The sequence below is a fragment of the Alosa pseudoharengus genome, unplaced genomic scaffold (assembly GCF_046254945.1).
Source record: "Alosa pseudoharengus isolate Yale_2024_CS ecotype anadromous, Long Island Sound unplaced genomic scaffold, YU_APseudo_1.1 YU_APseudo_1.1_scf_21, whole genome shotgun sequence".
NCBI lineage: Eukaryota > Metazoa > Chordata > Actinopteri > Clupeiformes > Clupeidae > Alosa > Alosa pseudoharengus.
The window spans coordinates 27,274,353-27,294,942 of NW_027468674.1; the positions used below are offsets into that span (position 1 = coordinate 27,274,353).

Here is a 20,590-nt window from a genome sequence, read left to right on the forward strand (position 1 = left end):
CAACGCGGGTGCCTCTCACGGCTCTCTCTCCCCTTTGCCCTTTGTGTGGGTGAGAATGCAATTGAACTCTAGCTGGCTGGATTGTGTGGATGTCGGATGGTTGTGTGGGGGCATGTAGTGCCCCACTCTCGGTCCCATGGCTTCTGTTCTCATTCATGCCATGACTCCTCATCAAGGCGCAGTGCTCGAATGACACGCCTCATTACCGGTCGCGTCGCGTGGTCTCGCTGCGGCCACAGCAGAGCTGGGCACACCAGTGCCTCCCGGCGGGCGATGACGCTGAGCAATGACTCCACGTAGATAGAGCAGCGCTCTCACCTCGCTTACACACACACACACACACACACACACACACACAGACTCTTACGCATACATACAAACACACACACAACCTGATACACAGTGGAGCACAGAGCCTTAACTGTATGTATCAGTTGGAAAAGGGCTGTGGTTTAGATGCATAAGATTGTGCTCTGATGAAAATCTTAAGGTCATCACACACTGAATGGTCTTTACTGAGTTGTTCTCCTCAGAGTGCATGTCATGCCATGTAACCCAGGTTAGGTTCTACTTGGAATCTCCGTGCACACAAGCCACAAGCAATTTGTAGTAAAACGTTTCCATCATTGGCTGAATGGATGGTGATGATTATGTGAAATTGTAGTACTAAACTGGAGATATCTTGTGTGAAATTAGTCCAATTTAATGCCGTTTGTAATTGATAATTGTGAGTAAACATATTTTTCTAATCCTCTCTATTGAAATGTTAAGTTTGCTTTTCCTCGTCATTTGGCATTGATCTTCAGTGTAACCCATTTTGATAAAACACTTTCTCTGTCTCTCTCTTTCATACACACACACACACACAAGGATATGTGTGTACATCTTATCTCTACATATAGATCTCCGGGTTTAATTAACGTAATTTCTCAGCGTTGATCTGTGACTAACTGTTTCTCTTCTTTCAAAACGCAATAAATCGGTATGGCCCAACAGCCAACCATTTTAAAGTGATCGTTGACCTCAAGTGGTATTTACATCACGTCTCCACACTCATGTGAGAGGCCACCGAATTCCCGAGAGGTTGTCTTTCTTTCCTCTTATCTCTGCTAGCACAACAGACTCCTCTCTTTCAACCTAGTTTCTGTGCTCTGCAAAAAAAAAAGGGAAAAAAAAGAAAGAAAATCTCCCATCAGGCCCATGCCACTCCATCATGGTGTCCTCCCTGGCTGGCCCCGGGGGCTGGCGCCGTAATCACACGTCAGAAACACATTACACTCACAAGATTGAGGAGTTAATGTAGCACGGCACGTCTGCTCCGCTCTCGCACACAAACACACACGCACACAGATGCGCACAGGCACACACATTACTGATCACACAGACAGTGTTTTTTTAAGTTTACTCAAAAGACTGTCCACTAAAGACCACATTTACACTCTCTGCAGGTCAGGATTTTGAAAAAGCGTCCTTGCATTCAGTTTTAAACAAAAGGTTGATTAAATTGATTTTTTTTGTCAGGTGTCTTGTTTCTTTGACGACAGCATCTCCCCAAAAAGCTGCCCCTGTCTGTGAAACCCACCTATCATGTTGTCGTTATAAACAGCTTTGGCTGACAGAAAAAAGGACGCGCCTTCCGTGCACTGGGTGACATTCAACCTGCACAGATTTGTTAATTACGCCGTGCTTCTCTCGCAGCACTGTTGGGGGGCCTAATTTATGCCGCCTGTCACACCCATCCCTTTGGTTCTTTCCCTCCATCTCCCATTTCTCATTTTTCCATCTCCATCCATTCATCCAGTCATCCATCAGTACAGGCAGGCCCAGCTCTCGGTGACAGAAACCATTTCAGGAAGAAAGGAGAGAGAGAGAGAGTGGGAGAGCGAGAGAGCAGGATGATGCAAGTGAGGTCCAGACATTTGTCAAATCACCCGAAGGAACTGGTGATTATAAACAAATTCCCTCCCTCTTATTGGGCGGTGCGGGTAATTATTCAACCCCCCATCTCTATCCCCACTCTCCTCCCCACACACACACACACACACACCTCCTCCCTCCCTCCCTCCCCTCTCAATTCATCTCCCACAATTCCCTCCATCCCTGCAGTGGGCAGATGTTCGCTCGCGCTCGCCAGGGTGAGACCCAGCGCTGCGACGGCCCAGAAGGCTGGGGTTGCCAAGACAACTGGCCGTGCACCCCTGCTGCTGTCACTCCCGCCTGTGTGGCCCAGCCATTGATTAGCGCATGCAGTCGGCATTGTTTCCCCCGCCGCGTCCCCCCTTGTGCAGCAAGCCACTCCTTTTCTGTCCTCCAGTCAGGCTCTACCCTGCTAAACATCGGCCATTCACCCCCCCTCGCCCAAGCACACCGACAAACACATGCACTGAGGAAAATACTCGAGAGATTTGTTTTTATGTTATTTAATTATAAAAGAACTACAAACATAAAGCTAGTTTCGTCTGGGACCATGATAGTACATCTGAGTACACTGCCAAATAAGAAATACATTGAAAATACAATGTATGTGTGACTGTCTTGAGTTCTAACGTGGCTTTCACACGACAGTCTTTTACATTTATTACATGTCCATTAATCTCTTAAATAGAAAATATTATCAAAAAAGAAACGTTTTACAGACGACATTCAACTCTACATCTATTGTTGGCTGGGCTTTCTCCAGCCAGAGGCCAAGGTGAATGCAAAATGAAGACTTCTGTAACGGCACAGGACCACCGCACTGACTTCAATAACATCACAGTCGTGCACAGTCAAAAGACTGCTTTAGGTGGACTGTGACTTTATTAAGGAGAGTGTAGGCACATAAACACTTCTGCGGGCTACCACCTAGAGAACACTGGACACTAAAACCATTTATCAATCAACGCTCGGCCTCTGCCCAGTAACACTCACGCTAACACTGCTCGCTCTGGGACTGGTCAGTCCAGGACCCCTAGAGTCCTCATGGTCTGATGGAGAGGGCTTCTTCCTCAGACGTTTCGCCTCGTTCTGCAGCTTCTGCCGGATATAGCCCTTGATCTCTGCGTCCGTCTTCCCAGGAAAAAAGTACTGGACAGTCCCTGTGAAAGGGGGCAAAAGAAGCATGAGAAAATCGTCAACTGTGAGGGCCACTAGCTGACTTCTTCCTCCTAACGTTTCCTAAAGCAAACTAATTGAGGCATTCAAGAGCTTAAGAACAACATGGAGATTTGCATTATGTTTTATTAGTGTTTACTGATAAAACAAAATATTCACATGGGTTTAAAAAGTTTAATCAGTGGCAAGAAAGTGGAAAATACTTGAATAATTCAGACAAATATGGAGAGTAAAGAAGTAGATGAAGCCCGGGTGCTTTTACATTTTTTCATTTAGTAGGCATTTCGAAAAGTGACTTACAAAACAAGATCGTGGTAAGTGCATGTTAGGTACTTACTCAGGATGGCCTGCACCTCCTCAGTGGGCAGCGCCGGCTTGGGCTGGCCTCTCTTGTTGTACACCACGCCAGAGATGGAGTGCGAGGCCAGGCAGTCCCTCTCGTAGAGCCCCCGCAGCAGGTCATTGGTCAGCTTCTGAGCCGTGGTGCCGGTGTTGCACCTCTCCAACAACTCAGGGGTGATAAACTAAGAATAGCAGCCAGCAGACAGGAAATCAAGGCGGGGCAAAAAGGGAAAACACTTTTTTTACTCAGCCAGGGGGAAGTTATGGCTGACATGATACTATATCTGGAGCACAGGTGCCAGGCTTGTGATATTGAACAAGCGTTATTCACAAGTGTGAGGACAATACACAGTCTGGCTCTATAAACAGCTGTTTCAACTGGACCGAACCACAGACCACTGGAAAGAGAAGTACCCATTGCGTAATGATACCTCTGTGAATAGTCTGGTCCTATGTGGGGAGTCCTGTAGCTTCTGGGGTGGGCTCTCCTGCTTTGGCCATTGTCCATTCAGGGCAGCTGGGGTAGTCAGCAGGGTTGGGACAGTGGTATCTATCTGTACTGGGACACTAGCCATGCTGGGAACCACTGGGACAGAGGTCTTGCTGTCCCTATTTGACCACATCTGGGTCTTTTCAATCAGGGCCTCAAGATGTCTGGCAAGCTTCCCACAAGCTGTTTAGTTTATTAGGGACATAGAAAAAATGAAAATGTCCAAGGTTATGAAGGTTGTTTACAAATTAGGGCAAAAGACAATGTACATGTAAGCTAACTGGTCAAATCTGAAATGGCGAACCAGTAACTTGGAAATCATTATCCATACCTGTAAGGCACCGAATTTGCTCTTTCAAGTTCTCCATTTCCCTCTGCATGCACAGTACCATGGCAATGAGCTCCATCTTGGAGTAGGACTGCAAGTAGTCAGCTTCCTGAGACATAAGAAGAGCACTTGCATGAGGACAAGTTAAAATGCTTACACCCACCAGTCATGACAGTAGGGTGACAGAAGACCACACCCCTCACACCTGCACAGCAGGTGCAGCCTGTGCCCCACTTACCTCTGGAGAGGAACCGCTGTCTGTGAGGTGATCGGCTGGGGCCCCATCAATCTCAGAGGCCTACACGGACAGTAAACTACTGATTATTTCATTATGACAATGGTTACAGCATGGTAAAGCATGTGCATCAAGAAAACATAATAGAGTGAGATCTGTGTTTTGAATAACAGGAGAAATGTCATCATGCGTAATGCAATTTCTAACAATATGCATCGGAATTGACAGCAATCATGCAGGTGGTGATCAGCTAAAAGATATTACTTTTTAAAACTAATCTGAAAGAAACTTTCACGAAAGAATTCTAGTGACATCAAAATCGCTCGCAGTATTTAAAGCAGCAAAATAATAATAATAAAAAACTAACCATAAGAAAACGAACATATTCGATTGGACATAGGTTGCATTAGATTTAGGCGCTAAATGCAAAGTATACCATGCTGCCCCATTGTTCTCCATTACTGGTGAGGCATGGCTGCTGCCTTGATCCTCTAAAATGCAAACGCACATTGTGTCGCTTTGGTGCTTGGAGTCCCTGCCTGAGCCCCACATACAGTAAGCAATGATGGTGGGCTCACCAAACACGCATGGAGGCTAGGCGATAATCTCGGGGTAATTTCTGCAACACTGAGGTTGTCTTCACACCAACAATTAGACTACGATATGTTTGCATGGTTAAGAAAAAAAAGCCCAAACCCCAATGTTGAACTTCTGGAGCCCCGCAGCGGATGATGAATTTTCCTCTGCTTTCTCTTTGGCAGGATACATTTGTTTTCTTCGTTTCTGGAGACCGTGCTGTTGGACAGTTAGTGTAATAATTACCGTTCAGTGACCAAACATACTTTCTATATTGAAATATGAATGACAGAAATATCTCTACAACAGACAGTAAATACTTGGTAATTTTAATTATCTTACACATATGGCATCCAGTTTTTGGTCCTCTTCCTCGTCTTCTTCATTTTCGTAATCAAGAATTCGCTTCGCTTTTGTTTTCCTTCTCATTTCTCTCCCATTATTCTATTTGCGTGGATGGAAACGGCGTTTCTGCAAAATTAGCTATGCCTCTTCATCAAATCTGCCGGGTTTTTATGTTTAAAGGAAACTGCGGTCAACAGAATATATCTAAGTATATTGGTTGTTCTTCCGCTAAAAGTACTTCAGCGCTCTTAGGAAAGACAGTTCTTTAGTCCCCATACCGAGAAATTAAAGCGGACGGATTTTGAACAAAATGCACCGTAGCGTAACGTGGCACAAGTCTGTGTCGATCAGATTTAAAGCTGTAACATGCATTGGGAGGAAGGCAATCAACAGGATGAGCGAGCGTGTTGCCTCGGGTTGCATTTTAAGGATAGAAAATTTCACCCAAACCTAAAGGTGATTTATGTTAGGCAATCCTATTATTTGACATCGCTATAATTCCATCTCTAAACGCATAAAGTACAATATTTTTGTTCAATGTATCATTTAGACGTACTGCCAAGACGAACTACATTGACACCAAAATGTAAATTATGTATTACTCGGATGTAATTTAGAAACGTGCACACTCTGTTCATAATCATGACTTCATCAACTCCTCCACCCACAGCTGGAAATGTTGGAACTGGCAGCTGGAACTGTTAAACAGTGAAATTAGAATAGCTATATCGTTATGTCTATCTGTTGTCATATCCTTTTATCTTGTTGGTATACCCTACCAAGGAATGATCCACACTGTAGCAATGCAATTTTGGGGCTCATTTGTATGAAGTGTCCTTACAATTTGCCATATATTTCATATACAGAATCAGGGTATGGCATCCTTCACCCAGTAGCCTGGATGATCACTTCCAAGGTCATGGGTGCTTTCAAATCCAACTAATGGTTAGCCAATTACATAGTTTCCTTCTAGATCCAGTTATTTAAGGGGTATGTTTTGACAGATAAATGATAAATGGAAGCATAAACTTTTCTTATTACATGATCACACAGAATGGCTTTAACAGAGATTAGCTGTGACTTTTATATTAAAGTAGCCTCATCCATGTTCTTCATGCATGTGTCCCAGAGCCGATTACCATGTGAGTGCTGATTTCGTGGTATTTTTCAGATAATTCTGAGAAAAGAGAACCATTCTTCGGAAAAGAATGCAGACTCACAGATGCCCATAGAATGTCACCATGCACTTCCCTCTCTTCCCTCCTATACCTCCTTCTTCTTCCACTTTCTCCTCCTGTCACACTTTGACTAGTTATAATGTCAGCACTATATATTCTAGTAATAGAATTGACAGAAGCAGTCATTCAGCTCTGCACTAGCTTGAATGTTATTCTCCTTCTGTAAGTTGCTTTGGATAAAAGCGTCTGCTAAATGAATAAATGTAAGTGTACATGTAATGTCAGACTTCAGGTCTAGTTATTCTGGCAGAAATTATGCTGGATTATTCCTCCCAAATCCCTACAAGACCTATTTCTGTTTGAGTGTTTCCCTGAGGCATTAATAGTGTAATATACACTTAAATGTTTCTTAAGCTGACCACTAATGATTTTTCCTTTGTTTAAAGAGCAGTAGGCCTAATATCATCATGATGTTTTGTGTGTGTGTGTGTGTGTGTGAGAGAGAGAGATGGGGAAAAACACCCATGATCGGACACTGAAACACTGAGATGTGGGCCTTTTTTGGTGATGCAACATGGATATCGCCTCAAAAACAAGACACCAACAAAGTAGCATAAAACTTAAATTGCTTATAACAACACTTAACAGAATAAGATCTATCAAAACTGAATCATTTTCTGAACACAAATTCATGTACTGAAATGTAGGGTTCTTATTGTATACTGAAATTTAGGGTTCTTATTGTAAACCACTATCAGATTATATATGATGCCATACTGCCATCTAGTGGTGGTGATGCCAGTAATGCACTTTACAGCATTACCAGGGAGCAAGGCCAGTGAATTTAAAGTGATGGTTCGGAGTAATTTCACTCTAGGGTCCTTTGCACCATGACCTCAAGCCAAACATCCTCCCAGAAGCTGTTTTCCCTTGGTCGAACATTGGTCGAGTAGCGCTATCAGGCGAATACAGAAACGAATGGCTTGTGCAGACGCTTATGGAACCCAACTAATAATGCCCTGAATGGTACGAAACTTCTACAGTAGTACAAATATGTTCTGTACTCATAAACAGAGGCGGACAGAGTACACAGCTTCATTACTTGAGTAAAAGTACAGATACCCTTTGCTAAATTTTACTCAAGTACAAGTAAAAGTACAACAGTCAGATGTCTACTTAAGTAAAAGTACTGAAGTACTTGTTTTTACTTGTACTTGTTTCAAGTACTTGAGTATCAAGAGTACAAGAGTAGCCTACATTTTCTAAATATTGCATTACTACTGCCACAGTGCTTACATTTATGTACAGAAACGTACATGGAGTTATGAAAAATGTTAATGTTAATACCTTGGAGAATGTAAAATAAATTGGAAGTAAAATCAAGTCATTTTCATCTTTAAAATACGTATTTCAAATACAAAATACTATTTTGTAATTGAAACACTTGAAGCGAAAACTATCATTAACTTGTTCAGAAAATTGAAATAGTCTGGTGAGATGGGGCCACAGGTTGGCACATTCCCGGGATGGACCTGCTTCGTCTCTTATCTAAATCTGACCATGGAGTTGACTTTGGCGGAAAGCTGAAGGTGATTGCTGATAGGCTGTCCCAATCAGTGGCGCCTGCACAATCCAATCACGTTTGAGAGGAGAAACAACAAATTGAGGGTTTCCGAGATTTTTCTTTTCCTTTTTTTTAGAAGTAGTAACGGGTACTCACGGTTATGGATAGAAATGTAGTGGCGTACAATATTTGCCTCTCAAATGTACTTGAAGTCATGAGTACTCCCCAAAAATGATAGGCTACTTGAGTAAAGTACAAATCCCTCAAAATTGTACTCAAGTACTGTACTCAAGTAAATGTACTCCGTTTCTGTCCGGCTCTGCTCATAAAACGAGGCATTGGAAAGTTCGTAAGTTGCCTGGTGGCTTCTACTCTCTGCTGCTATCTACCGCTGCGTCGACGTTACCTCCGTTATTTGGGAAAAGCCTGTAAAAGTCCTGGCAGGAAGCGATTACATAAAAGTTTTTTGGTATATCCAGTTTTTAATATTTTTTCCCGAAGTGTTTACAACTTAGTGTTAACTAATAATTGTTGCAAACTAGTACTAAGAACAAAATATTAGTGCATTCCTGGCTCTACATCCTTATGCACGCTTCCTGCCAGGACTTTTACGGGCTTTTCCCAAATCACGGAATTAAAGTTGATGCAGATAGCAGCAGAGTAGAAGCCTTCAGGCAAGTGTTATTTCAAATAAACTCCTGGTGTACTTACAAACTTTCCAATGCCTCGTTTTATGAGTACAGAACATATGTGTACTACTGCAGAAGTTTCGTATGCAGGGCATTATTAGTGGGGTAATTTACGAGATACTCTATTGGTTCCATAAGCGCCTGCATACCATTCGTTTCTGTATTCGCCTGATAGCGCTACTCGACCAATGTTCGACCAAGGGAAAACAGCTTCTAGGGTGTTTGCCTCGAGGTCATGGTGCAAAGGACCCTAGGGTGAAATTACTCCGAACCATCACTTTAACCAGAGACTTTCTAATGAGGAGACACCACTCAAAAAATCTTCCATAGAAATGCATGGAGTTTGTAACGCCAATACGGCAGTTGTCTACACATATCCCACCCTTTCTGCGGCAAAACGTCAATATGTGAATACATTGAGCCAATCATTTGCTGTGTTGTGAATACATTGAGCCAATTATGTAAAAAAAAAAATGAGCCAATTATGTGGTGTGTGGTGAAGACATTGCCAAATGCCAATCATGTGTTGTGATCTCTTCGCTGGAGCAAGGTTGGTGTCGTGAAGCCTTGCGCACGCCCATTTCTGCCGAAATAGATGCCCGATAAGTCCCCAAAAAGCGTTGCAATATGGCCGCCGAGTGGAGGGACTTGCCTAAAAGGTCTTTGATTTAACTAAAAGAAAACAGATGGGATAAATTTAAGAAAAGGAAAGAAATGTATCAAGCCAAGTTCCTTGAGTCACCGTGTCAACAAATCAGGGTGATCTGTGGCATAACCTAGACATAGGCCCTATTTCTATTAGAGGCATATGTCAGCCTTAACCAAAACATGCACCCCCAATTCTTTAGCCATATATTTTTATCTGATAATGGAATGTTAGGTATTACGTGACATTAAAATGTATTAAACGTATCAAAATTGCTTAAAAAATTAGCTTATTTGAAACCTACAGGCCAATGTGGTAGGTCACACCATTAACCTTTATAACTTATATAAGTATAAGTATATATACTCTTTTAATCCCGTGAAGGAAATTTGGTCTCTGCATTTAACCCAATCCGTGAATTAGTGAAACACACACAGCCCACAGTGAACACACAGTGAGGTGAAGCACACACTAATCCCGGCGCAGTGAGCTGCCTGCTACCTTAACCATTAACCTTTATATCTGCTCCTTGTTATTTTAATTCAATGATCAAGATGTACATCCCCAACTGCCCACTGCGGTCTTCTGATGAGCGTCTGTTGTGTCGACCAGTCATAAACGCTAGGTCAAATTCAAGACTCTTTTCCTCAGTGGTTCCATGTTGGTGGAATGAGTTGCCCAGTGCTCTTCGTTCCTGTGATAGTTTTGGGTCTTTTAAGAGGGGTCTAAAGCCATATCTGTTCAACATGCACTTAGTTCATTAAGCGCTTCTGCGTTATGGTCTGTATAATATTGTTTTATTTCCATTAGGCTGTTGATTAATTTGACATTGTTGTTTATTATTGATATTCTCCTTAATCTTACCATGTTATTGTTTTTATATTATTGATTGAATGGACATTAGCCTATTGTTTATTATTGCTTTTTTCCCTCATTTTCATTGTTTATTTCATTAGGCTATTGATTGAATTGACATTGTTGTTTATTATTGCTATTCTCCTTATTATAGTCTGACCAACATTTTAATTTGTTCCCTGTTAAATTTAAGTATTATATTGTTTTGTATTTGTATGTCGCTTTGGACAAAAGCGTAACCATAACCATAAGTCATTAGGCTAGGCCTACCTATCAACTATTGTAGATAGGCATGGGTCTGTGGCATGACATTTGTGTTGCTCAATCTTTATAAAATAAATGAGTTATTGTAGCCTACAACAGCATTTTTTTAGCTGAAAATGATCAGGTCTATTTGAAAAGTAGGCTATTCCGTGTTTTGTTGTTTAAATGACTAGATAATGATTGCCTATAATTGTATCATCAAGATCATGAAAGCAGTTTTCACATAACAGCACACATAATTATTACTTAAACTGAGCTGTTTCATAATAGGTTATATATTTGTTTACAGTATGTTAGGATAGCCTACATCTTGTAGGTTGAGCTTGGGATTTCCCCCATTCAATGATCTCACCCAACTCGCGCCCTAGAAAGTTCTACGCATGCGTGCTTTACAACATGCTCGTCTGTATTAAACTAGCGATAGTAGCTAGCAAGCTAGTTGGGTGGAAATTTTGCAAGTCATGGTGGGCCATTCAAAGCGAAATACGACAAATAACGCAGTGGATAACGCGGAGATCAAAAGAAATATCAATTGGATTTCGTAATTGTCATTTCAGGTGATGAGATACATGAAGCTTAATAATTCAGTTCTAACTCTTTAACGTATACAGAAGTGTGAAATAGAATTTAAAGCAGCAAGCTTGCTGGCTAGCACGAGCACAGCCGGCCGGTTAGCATGCTCGGTAGATAGCTAGCGTGGCCGCTGATTCTGTGGTATAGATCTGTGGATAGTTTATGCTTAAGCTCGTATCATGCTTCACTGGGGGTGAAATCGTTTGAGAAATGTTAACGATGGAGAAATATTGTGTTGCATTTGCTATTTAAACTTGGTTTATTATCTGTAAAGGCGATGTTATACCCGCAACGTTCCGCCCCTTGTATTTTCCTATTGGATGGGATATGTAACACGCCGGCAGGGTAATTCTATCCCTGTGTTGAGGGTGGCTGCTTTGACTGTCAGTCACGGTTACACCACTTGTTGCTATTGAGGATGTTGGGTGCCGATAGCGGAAGTGTGCGGGATCAATACTTCCTGGTTGTTTGGCAAGTGTTCGTGCTTTGTGGTCCTAGAATGGTGAGATAAAATAGTCTTCATAGGCCAGAATAATGTATCTGCAATGTATTAAATGGAGCCACGAACGCATTTTCTACAGTTAAGTGTTTGTTTTTAAAACAAATAGATGGGTAACCTATTTTAAGACCACGGGCAGATTTTTGCTGGGATGGGACTCACCAGAGATGGGTGGGAGGAATCGTGGAACTGGTTAAGCATGCTATATTTTATTAAGTTTTTAGTGAGCATTTGCTTTTCGAGACAGTATGACAGACCAGACCAGTTAGGCTAGTTATGCAAACCAATAATAAAGTGTCCTGTATTCCTTTTCACAATATTTATGTAGCTGGAGTGCAGTTAATAGCAGCTGGCGAATTCGAGCTATATTTAGTTATTATTAAATGGGAATATGTGGCTAAGGCATGGAGTATGCATTTTAAGGTGGCAGTTGCTTCATAACTTCTGTGGTTATATTCTGTCATCACCATCATCATAAGTAGCCTAATCACAATTATTAGGTTGCCTTTTTTTCTGAGGTCATTGAGCCTCTTAGCAGCTTCTGATCAGGTGTGTCAACATGTATTTGTTTCTTTCTGCAGGCTTGGAAGAGGTCATTGGACAGAGGACTACCTACAGGCTTTGGAACGACCATTCTTTTGAATTTTTTTGAAAGGAGTGCATTGAGAATAGCAGAGAAATACTGCCAAGAATCTGTATCTCATTGGCTCTCTAAAGGAAGTTCAAATAAGGGAAACCCGTTGGTTGTTTTGCATTCTTTTGTCCCTCATGTTTGAATGCTATCTTTCATTTTTCATTTGGACTGTCAAGTGAAAGAACAACCATAGCAGGCCTGTGGGTTTGACTCTTGTGTTTTTTTATTTTGTTTTATTTTTATTTTTACTTTCATTTTTTTGGTGCTTTGCTAAGAAATGCTTTACCTGAAAAAGTACTTCACAGAGGGCCTGATTCAGTTCACCATCCTACTGAGTCTCATTGGGGTGCGGGTGGACGTGGACACCTACCTGAACAATCAGCTGCCCCCACTGCGGGAGATCATCCTGGGCCCCAGCTCGGCCTACACCCAGACGCAGTTCCACAACATCCGCAACACACTGGACGGCTATGGCATCCATCCCAAGAGTGTGGACCTGGATCACTTCTTCGCCACGCGCCGGTTGCTGAACCAGGTGCGCTCTCTGGATCACCTGCGCGTGCCCAGCACCGAGGTCAGCGCCTGGCTGGTGCACCGCGACCCGGAGACGGTGGTGTCCGCTGCCGGCCAGTCAAGCCCCAGCATTACCCTGGACAATGGCGGTGGTCTGGAGGATGTGAACAACCCCGAAGCCTCCACCATGAGGGGGGGCAGCGGAGCGTCTGAGTCCACCTACAGCCACGGCGGAGAGGACAGCCTGGGAGCGGTGGCCCCGGAGGACAGCCAGGAGCAGCCGAGCGAGCGGGACAACAACGATGACCTCACCAAGGAGGTATGGCACAGCACACCACACCTAGTGCCATTGTTTCTTCCCCTGATTGGTTGAGAGTAAGATGGATTTTTAATTTTAACTGCATCCTAAATTAGCAGTGCCAAGGTCAAAGGGTCAAATTTCAGGAAGCGTGGCCACTTAAAATGCCTTTCCGGTATGGCTAGTCATTATAGATTTATTATCTTGTCAGGTGATTAGAAGTTAAGATGGAGAGAATTTCTGAGCCTCTCTCACATGTCTCGGTTCGATTTTCAATGCCTTGAAACATAATCTGGTAGGCTGATCAGGGCATGGTTTATGGGACATAACTGCCGGTGGGCTTTGTTTGAGTTGATGATCACATGATCAATCCATAGTCACGCCTTTCCATGGGTTCTTTTAGTCAAGGACAGACTGTCCTTTGTTATGACGACCTATTAAGCCATCTGGCTACTAAATGGCTACTGATATGGGTGAGGTTGACACATTCATTTATTCATTCATTAATTTATTCATTCATTAATTTATTCATTCATTCATTCATTCATTCATTCATTCATTTATTTATTCATTCTCATTCATGTGCATACACATATATTCACAGGACATTGACCTGATCGACATCCTGTGGAGGCAGGACATTGACCTTGGCGCGGGGCGGGAGGTGTTCAACTACAGCAGCCGGCTGAAGGAGAGCGAGGTGGAGAAGCGCAACGAGGACGAGAAGGACGACGACGGCGGCAGCAGTGAGGAGCACCCCGAGACCTGGAGGAACGGCCTCAACCTGGGCGAGGACCAGCCGCTGACTCCAGTGGATGGGGAGACCGGCGAGAGCATACCTGACCAGGTGAGCCCTTGAGTACCCCCCCACCCCACCCCACCCCACCCCACCCAGCAGTGGCATTTACTTAAGAACAGGCTGTACTGCAGTGTACGTATGTCTGGGAGGGGCAGCCATCTGACTGCAGTGGATTACATTTCATAGTATGGTGCACTGCACATAACTCTGAAGCACTCTGCAGTAGCCTATTTTGTATATTTAGTATAAGGACAACACAGTCTGTCTTTAACTCTACTGAGAAGCAGAGTGGCGAGATGTACACTAATCTGGTGTGTACTTGGACCTTGCGGAGACGCGTTGACCTGATCTGGGTTATCTGCTCTCTCAGCTCCCCAGCCTGGGCACTCAGACCTCTCTGTCCCTCCAGGAGTGCCTCAGACTTCTGGAGGCCACCTTCCCGTTCGGAGAAGAGTCGGAGGTAAAACTCCTCATAGACCAGCAGGGCTTTTAGAAAGTGTAAATTACAAACATAAAACTTACTGCCCCTTTGCTATATTGCAAAAACAAAACACCACTACCACCGAAAAGCTTAAATTCAGCTAATCTTAAGTGGTGAGCCAGGAAGAGAAGCTTTCTAAATGAGGTGTTGTAGCTCTTGATGCTTCATGCAGTTAATCTAAAACCCTCTCGTTTCTGCCTGTCCTCTAGTTCCAAAGCCCAGCTGGTACCTCCGAGCTGAGTGACACGAGTGAGGAGGCCCCCTCCACCTCTCAGGGCCTGGCCTTGATGCCCGTCCTGCCTCAGGCTGAGCCGCAACTGGACTTGGAGCAGCAGTGGCAGGACATCATGGCCATCATGGAACTGCAGGTCAGTCCATATCAGGTCGGTGCCCAGTCATACTTATCCTTGGGTGGTGGTGGTGGTGGTGGTGGTGGTGGTGGTGGTGTGGTTGTTAAGGAACAGAGAGTGGCTTTGTGGGTTTGATTCTCAGCAGCACTTAACCCTGAGTTGTTCAAGGTGGACTGTCCTGGCAATTTGTCTCTGTAAATCACTTAAATATCTAAATACCTACCAAAAAAATAACATCAATTAAATATTGCATTTATATAGTGTACGGTCTCACAGTTTACAGTGAAGGGATGAGCCTCACTGCAACCATTGCTAATGTGTAGCACCCACCTTGGTGATGCACGGCAGCCATTTTGCACCAGAAGGCTCACCACACACCAGCTTGTGGTTACCTACTGGTTTTGTTGCTGAGAGCTGCGGTGAAAATGGTGGTTTTATATTAGTGTTTGCTGATCTGATTTGTTTTTTTGATTTGTGTCTCTGTGAAGGACATGGAAGTAAACAGCACGGCGGAGGGCTCTTACAGTAGTAGCCAGGCTTCAGCTAGCAGCAGTGGCAGCACTGGAGGCAGATCGGGCCCCATGGTTGGTTTGGACCCCTCGCGCTCCAACCTCATCAACCAGGACGTCAGCCTCCACCAGGCGTCCCTCCCCAGCTGCAGCCAGGACTTCCCGGCGCTCTTCAGCCCGGAGCTGGACCCTGCCGGGGCCCTGCGTCCGTCCGCGCTGCTCCGCTTGTCCTCCAGCAACTCCTCCAACGTCAACTCCAGCTTCGGGGCCACCAACCTGACAGGCCTCTTCGCGCCGCCGCCGCCGCTCAACAGCACCACCAACCTCACGTCCGCCCACGCGCTGGCCGACCCCTTCAGCAGCCTCCTGGAGGAGTCCATGCTGGACGAGATCAGCCTGCTGGACCTGGCCATGGAGGAGGGCTTCAGCCAGGCGCAGGCGTCCCAGCTGGAGGACGAGCTGGACTCCGATTCGGGCCTCTCGCTGGACTCCAGCCACAGCCCGGCGTCGCCCAGCAACTCCGAGACCTCGTGCTCGTCGGCCGCCTCGTCCTCGTCCACGTCGGCTACTTTCTCGGAGGAGGGCGCGGTGGGCTACAGCACCGACTCGGAGGCAGCCGGCGCCGAGATGGAGGAGGGCGCCGTGGGAGGCTACCAGCCCGAGTACAGCAAGCTGTGCCGCATGAGCTACCAGGACCCGTCGCAGTTCGGCAGCCTGCCCCAGCTGGACAACATCAACCACAACCACACGTACAACCTGCCGCTGGGCTCCTCCTCCTCCTCGCCCTACCCCGACCACCACTCGCCGCTGCCCGGCTCGTGCGGCAAGAAGGCGGGCCGCGACAAGCCGCTCGCCAACAACAACAACAACCACCACCACCACCACTCCAAGCTCCAGCCGCCGCGCGAATTCCTCGACAAGCACGCGAGCCGCGACGAGCGGCGCGCCCGCTCCATGAAGATCCCCTTCTCCAACGAGAAGATCATCAACCTCCCCGTGGAGGAGTTCAACGAGCTGCTGGCCAAGCACCACCTGAGCGAGGCGCAGCTGGCGCTCATCCGCGACATCCGCCGGCGCGGCAAGAACAAGATGGCGGCGCAGAACTGCCGCAAGCGCAAGCTGGACACCATCCTCAACCTGGAGCAGGGCGTGCAGGACCTGCGGCGCGACAAGGGCCGCCTGCTGAAGGAGAAGATGGAGTTCCTGCGCTCCATCCGCCAGATGAAGCAGAAGGTGCAGAGCCTCTACCAGGAGGTGTTCTCCCAGCTGCGGGACGAGCACGGGCGGCCGTACCCGGCCAGCGAGTACGCGCTGCAGTACGGCCCCGACGGGAGCGTGTTGATCGTGCCGCGCAGCCTGGCCGCTGCCGAGCAGAGCCGCAAGCCGGACAAGAAGCAGAAGGATAAGAAGAAGTGAAGACGCGAAAACGAGAGCGAGAGAGACGGGAAGTCGCTGCCTTTTTTTCCTTTTTTTTGCGAAAAACGTAAAAGAAACAAAAAAAACACATGAAAATTACTCCAAAAAAAAAAAATCAAGGTTTTTTTTTTAACAAGGCAAAAGAAAAGTGTCTTTTCTTTTTTTGTTGTTCTTTGAGAGGATTCTGGAGGAGAGAGAGAAAAAATGAGTGATGTTCATGACTACCTGCATTAGTTTTTTCCTTTCCTTTTTTTTCTGGAACACGATGTTGAGGAAGAAGTGCTTTGAGTACTCGTTCTCATGTTATTTTTTTATCCTTTTTTGCGTTTTGATGGGAAAAAGAGATGGCAAAGAACAACATGGTGAATGAGTACTTCTTGGTAAACAACCCTGTGTAAGCCAAGTCTTTTGGCTTATCAGGACACATGGATGGTCATTTTTATCATACGGAGAAAGGAAGAGATTGATGTCTATTCCAGAAGAACTTTTAGCCAACAACAACAAAAAAAGCTCTCTGCTGTGTGCAGAGATGTTGTTCGACAGTATAGATGCATCGTTAGAATCTTTTGCCAAGGTATGGAGATGGATTCAGCCCTGTTGCTGAATGATTGGAGTTGAGGTGATTTTTTTTTGAGGAGGATGGACCCTCATAGAGGGTCATTTTGATGGTTGAAAGATCTTGGATGTTGCGATTGAGGTAGGGATGTGAGGGTGGGGTGGGGCGACCAAGCCGAAATGGGGACACTCGTATTATACCTGCCTTGCCAGTTGTAACCAAAGGTTGTACTGCCCGTGGGGTACCTCCTCTGTCTCAAAGGCCCCACTTGCTGGACACTCGATGCACCTCCACCTCCAGGTGAGCGTGCACTTCAACCTGACAGTTTTTTTTTTTCTTCTTCTCGCCACTGGACAATATCTCGACAGGGTGTCGTGTGTGTGTGTGTGTATGTGTGTGTTGACCCCTCCCTTGTAGAGTCTCGGCAACATTTAACCAGGAACCCCATGACGGCAAGGGCGAGGATGGGAGAAGGACGGTTTGTTCAGATCAGGGCCTTACAGTGTGCCCAGAATTTTCATTTTGAAGGTCGATGTCAATGACTGACTGATACAAAAAAAAAATGGATTAATCAGCTTGTGTACTCTGCACCTCAGCGCTGCGAAAGCCAACTTTATATCGCTCGTTGGCACCAAGATGTCTATCTTCCTGGAGAGCCTTCTGCTGCCAGCCAAGGGCACGTCCCCCCCCCCTGGCAGGCTTCCACGGTCACATTGCATTCGCTCATGGACCTTGCCTGAATTGAGTGGTTCGGGCAGGCTTAGCTTAGCGTTCAATTTGCATTCCCACAAAGGAAACCGCTCTGGCTGAGGCGCATCTCATAACATCTCTCCCTCACACATGACCGCTGAGGGTGGCTGTTCTTGCAGAAGGTCACCAATGTGATAAGGAGTCCTTCAGTGCCACACTCTCACACACACATTTACACATATTCAGACAGACTCTAGCCCTCTCCCTGCTTGGAATGGTCCCCAAGGACTCACTATACAGGCTTAGCATCTGGCTGATTTGGAATCCGCTGTGTCTTCAACAGTAATGTTTTTCTTTTCAGCTCTCCTCAACAGTGTAGAGGGCTGCGCACTCAATTGTCACTGTGCCCAAAGGCAGCATGGACACATACGTACGTATGTACATACATACATACTGCAGACATACATAAAAACACATATACATACACACTGGACAATTTTAGCTGTCTTTGGAACAGTTACATCTAGTTGGGGAAGCTCAAGTTATTATACGGTTTGAAGCACTGAGGATGGACTTCGACTCTTTCTTCATTCGAATACACGTAGCTCTCTCGACAGATTTTAGTTTACATGCAGTCATCATTTTTTTTTCAGAACACAGCTCTGTGTCGCTTGATGCTTTTCTGTTTCAACCGGTATTGAGTGAAACAAACTCTTGTGTCTCCTATTGTCTTTATTTTTACAAGCACACTTGCATTTAGGGAGCGCTCGTATCTCTCACCAAAACACTACAATCTTTGTTTCCTGTGCTTGTTGGTGGGGGGGGGTCAAATACGCCAGCTTGACGAAGGTTCGCATGTACCCCTAACCGTTCGGGTGATGCTTGTTACTGCAGCAAATTTGATTTCTCCCGAAGGCTGGTAGAGTTTGTTTTCTTCCATAATCCACGCTCTAGATGGAGTTCTGAGGAACTAAGATGTATTAAATAGCACTGATATGAATGTCTAATCTGCTATAACTGTTGGTTCTCACTTTTACCTTATTAGTCTCTGTAGCCCTTGCACTCTCACTATCCACAACAGAGCCATGCAGCATACCTTAATGTGTGTCTGATGCCATTTACAAATAAATATGCAAGATTAATATTAGCAACATTCTTTTTTTTTTTTCAAATCTCAAAAAGATTATTGACTCAATAGTTGTATAGATAAATTGGAGCTGTCAAGGAATGGAGGGTAGGGGAGGGTTGAGGGAAGTGAAATCTCTCGGATGTTTAGAAGTGGGTTTGATGTGAAGCATTGTTTTGGAAAAAGAGAACGGGTGAACAAAATTAGGTGACACTTGTACTTGCATAGCTACATACTCCAAAGCCCTGTTTTTTTTTTTTAAATGTTGGTGCGCTCTGAGAACTTCTGTTTGTCATGTTCTGTAAATATTTTTATGTTGTCCCTACATGTTTGCCGTGTGAGAGCTCGTCTTTGAACCTGTGTTTGTGTGTGTGTGTGTATGTATGCGTGTGTGTGTCTGCGTGCGTGTGTGTGTGTGTGTGTGTGTGCGCTCTTGTATGCGTAACGTGTATCACAAAGCCCTCTTACCTTTGCTTTGGATTTAGTTGTACAGTTTACTTTTATTTGGTTTTCTTTTGACGAATTTGCTGGCAATCTGGGATTGTTCTTTTATTGATTAATAAAATGTTTTTATTTTCAACCATGAATTAAATGGTTTGCTCTTAATGTGTCACAATCGTATTTTATTTTTACACCCTTGCTGGTCACTACATGAAAAAGGACTATTCTAGTTTCACTATACTATATATACGTATATTTAATGGGGGGGGGGGAGTATGTAATTTAAAGGTGATGTAAGCGATGTTAGGCGGTTTCTAAGCTAAAACATGTTTTGCCACATACAGCAAACATCTCACAATCTGCTAGCTTCCTGTCCCCTGAATACACTAAAAAAAAGTCTAAGACAGCCCAAGCTCCAAAAATGGCAACAAAAACAGCCTGGACCATGAAACATGACAAACTTTTCCAGCCATTCACCGACAAGATGTGCGTTCAGGAGAGTTTCAGTTGCACGGGAGAGAGGGGCGAGCTAGCTCTCTTTGTTTGAATGTTAACAGAAGTGACATTACACAACATCGCTTAGAGCACCTTTAAGTGGCAAGAAAGGAGTTATCTGCTTTTGTATTGTTTGAACAGTGGTTCTCAAAGTGGGGCCCTGCATCCAGGGGGTCTGCAAAATAATTTGCTAGAAATTATACAATTGTGTTATATTGTTAAAGAAAATCCTTAGATGGGAACATTTGCATTTTGCACCAATAACAGGCATATTGTGTGTACTTTCCTCACACCCCTGTTATCCATATGTAGGCCAATGTAATCCCTGATACAGGGATTCTGTGTTGCATGTGATGAATAGCCTACATGAAGTTTGAACAATTTAGATGGGCAAAAGGTGGAGCAAATTCAGACAACTTTAACAGAGAATTTCATCAGTATAGTAAAGGCTATGTGAATAAAGATTAATAATGTTCCTTAACTGGCATGCTATTCCAAGACAAACGCAATGATGATCGGCATGCTGTAGTTTACTGTCTAAATAGAACTTACAGGACTGCAGCATTCAATCGAGTTCCATTCCATCCTATCCTCTTGATGGCAGC

General features: G+C 44.7%; 2 protein-coding genes across 6 annotated transcripts; one reads left to right on the forward strand and one right to left on the reverse strand.

Moving 5' to 3' along the window:
- Nucleotides 1–2,035: 2,035 nt before the first annotated feature.
- On the reverse strand, nucleotides 2,036–6,341 carry LOC143138010 (uncharacterized). Its single transcript, XM_076298401.1, has 7 exons — nucleotides 5,407–6,341; nucleotides 5,185–5,283; nucleotides 4,492–4,551; nucleotides 4,257–4,362; nucleotides 3,867–4,108; nucleotides 3,431–3,617; nucleotides 2,036–3,077 (listed from the first exon to the last, which is right to left on the reverse strand). Exons 1-7 carry the CDS (start codon nucleotides 5,491–5,493, stop codon nucleotides 2,875–2,877), a joined length of 984 nt encoding a protein of 327 aa, XP_076154516.1. The 5' UTR covers nucleotides 5,494–6,341; the 3' UTR covers nucleotides 2,036–2,874.
- Nucleotides 6,342–11,072: 4,731 nt separating this feature from the next.
- Nucleotides 11,073–16,703, forward strand: nfe2l1b (nfe2 like bZIP transcription factor 1b). Of its 5 annotated transcripts, none has more exons than XM_076298402.1 (6): nucleotides 11,073–11,162; nucleotides 12,259–13,143; nucleotides 13,727–13,969; nucleotides 14,292–14,381; nucleotides 14,612–14,785; nucleotides 15,241–16,703. In XM_076298402.1, exons 2-6 carry the CDS (start codon nucleotides 12,589–12,591, stop codon nucleotides 16,675–16,677), a joined length of 2,499 nt encoding a protein of 832 aa, XP_076154517.1. In that variant the 5' UTR covers nucleotides 11,073–11,162; nucleotides 12,259–12,588; the 3' UTR covers nucleotides 16,678–16,703. The 5 variants fall into 5 exon arrangements, with proteins under 5 accessions (XP_076154517.1, XP_076154520.1, XP_076154521.1 ...); XM_076298405.1 differs by having other exon boundaries at nucleotides 14,612–14,770; XM_076298404.1 differs by lacking the exon at nucleotides 11,073–11,162 and adding an exon at nucleotides 11,610–11,758.
- Nucleotides 16,704–20,590: the final 3,887 nt, after the last annotated feature.

Excerpts from the sequence above, each read along its gene's own strand:
- LOC143138010 (XM_076298401.1), bottom strand. The coding sequence starts at position 5,493 with ATGAGAAGGAAAACAAAAGCGAAGCGAATTCTTGATTACGAAAATGAA. Across the intron at positions 4,109-4,256 it reads GCAAATTCGGTGCCTTACAG|CTTGTGGGAAGCTTGCCAGA; the intron begins GTATGGATAATG and ends TAAACTAAACAG. Across the intron at positions 3,618-3,866 it reads GGACCAGACTATTCACAGAG|TTTATCACCCCTGAGTTGTT; the intron begins GTATCATTACGC and ends TGCTATTCTTAG.
- nfe2l1b (XM_076298402.1), top strand. The coding sequence starts at position 12,589 with ATGCTTTACCTGAAAAAGTACTTCACAGAGGGCCTGATTCAGTTCACC. Across the intron at positions 13,144-13,726 it reads ACGATGACCTCACCAAGGAG|GACATTGACCTGATCGACAT; the intron begins GTATGGCACAGC and ends ATATATTCACAG. Across the intron at positions 13,970-14,291 it reads GCGAGAGCATACCTGACCAG|CTCCCCAGCCTGGGCACTCA; the intron begins GTGAGCCCTTGA and ends CTGCTCTCTCAG.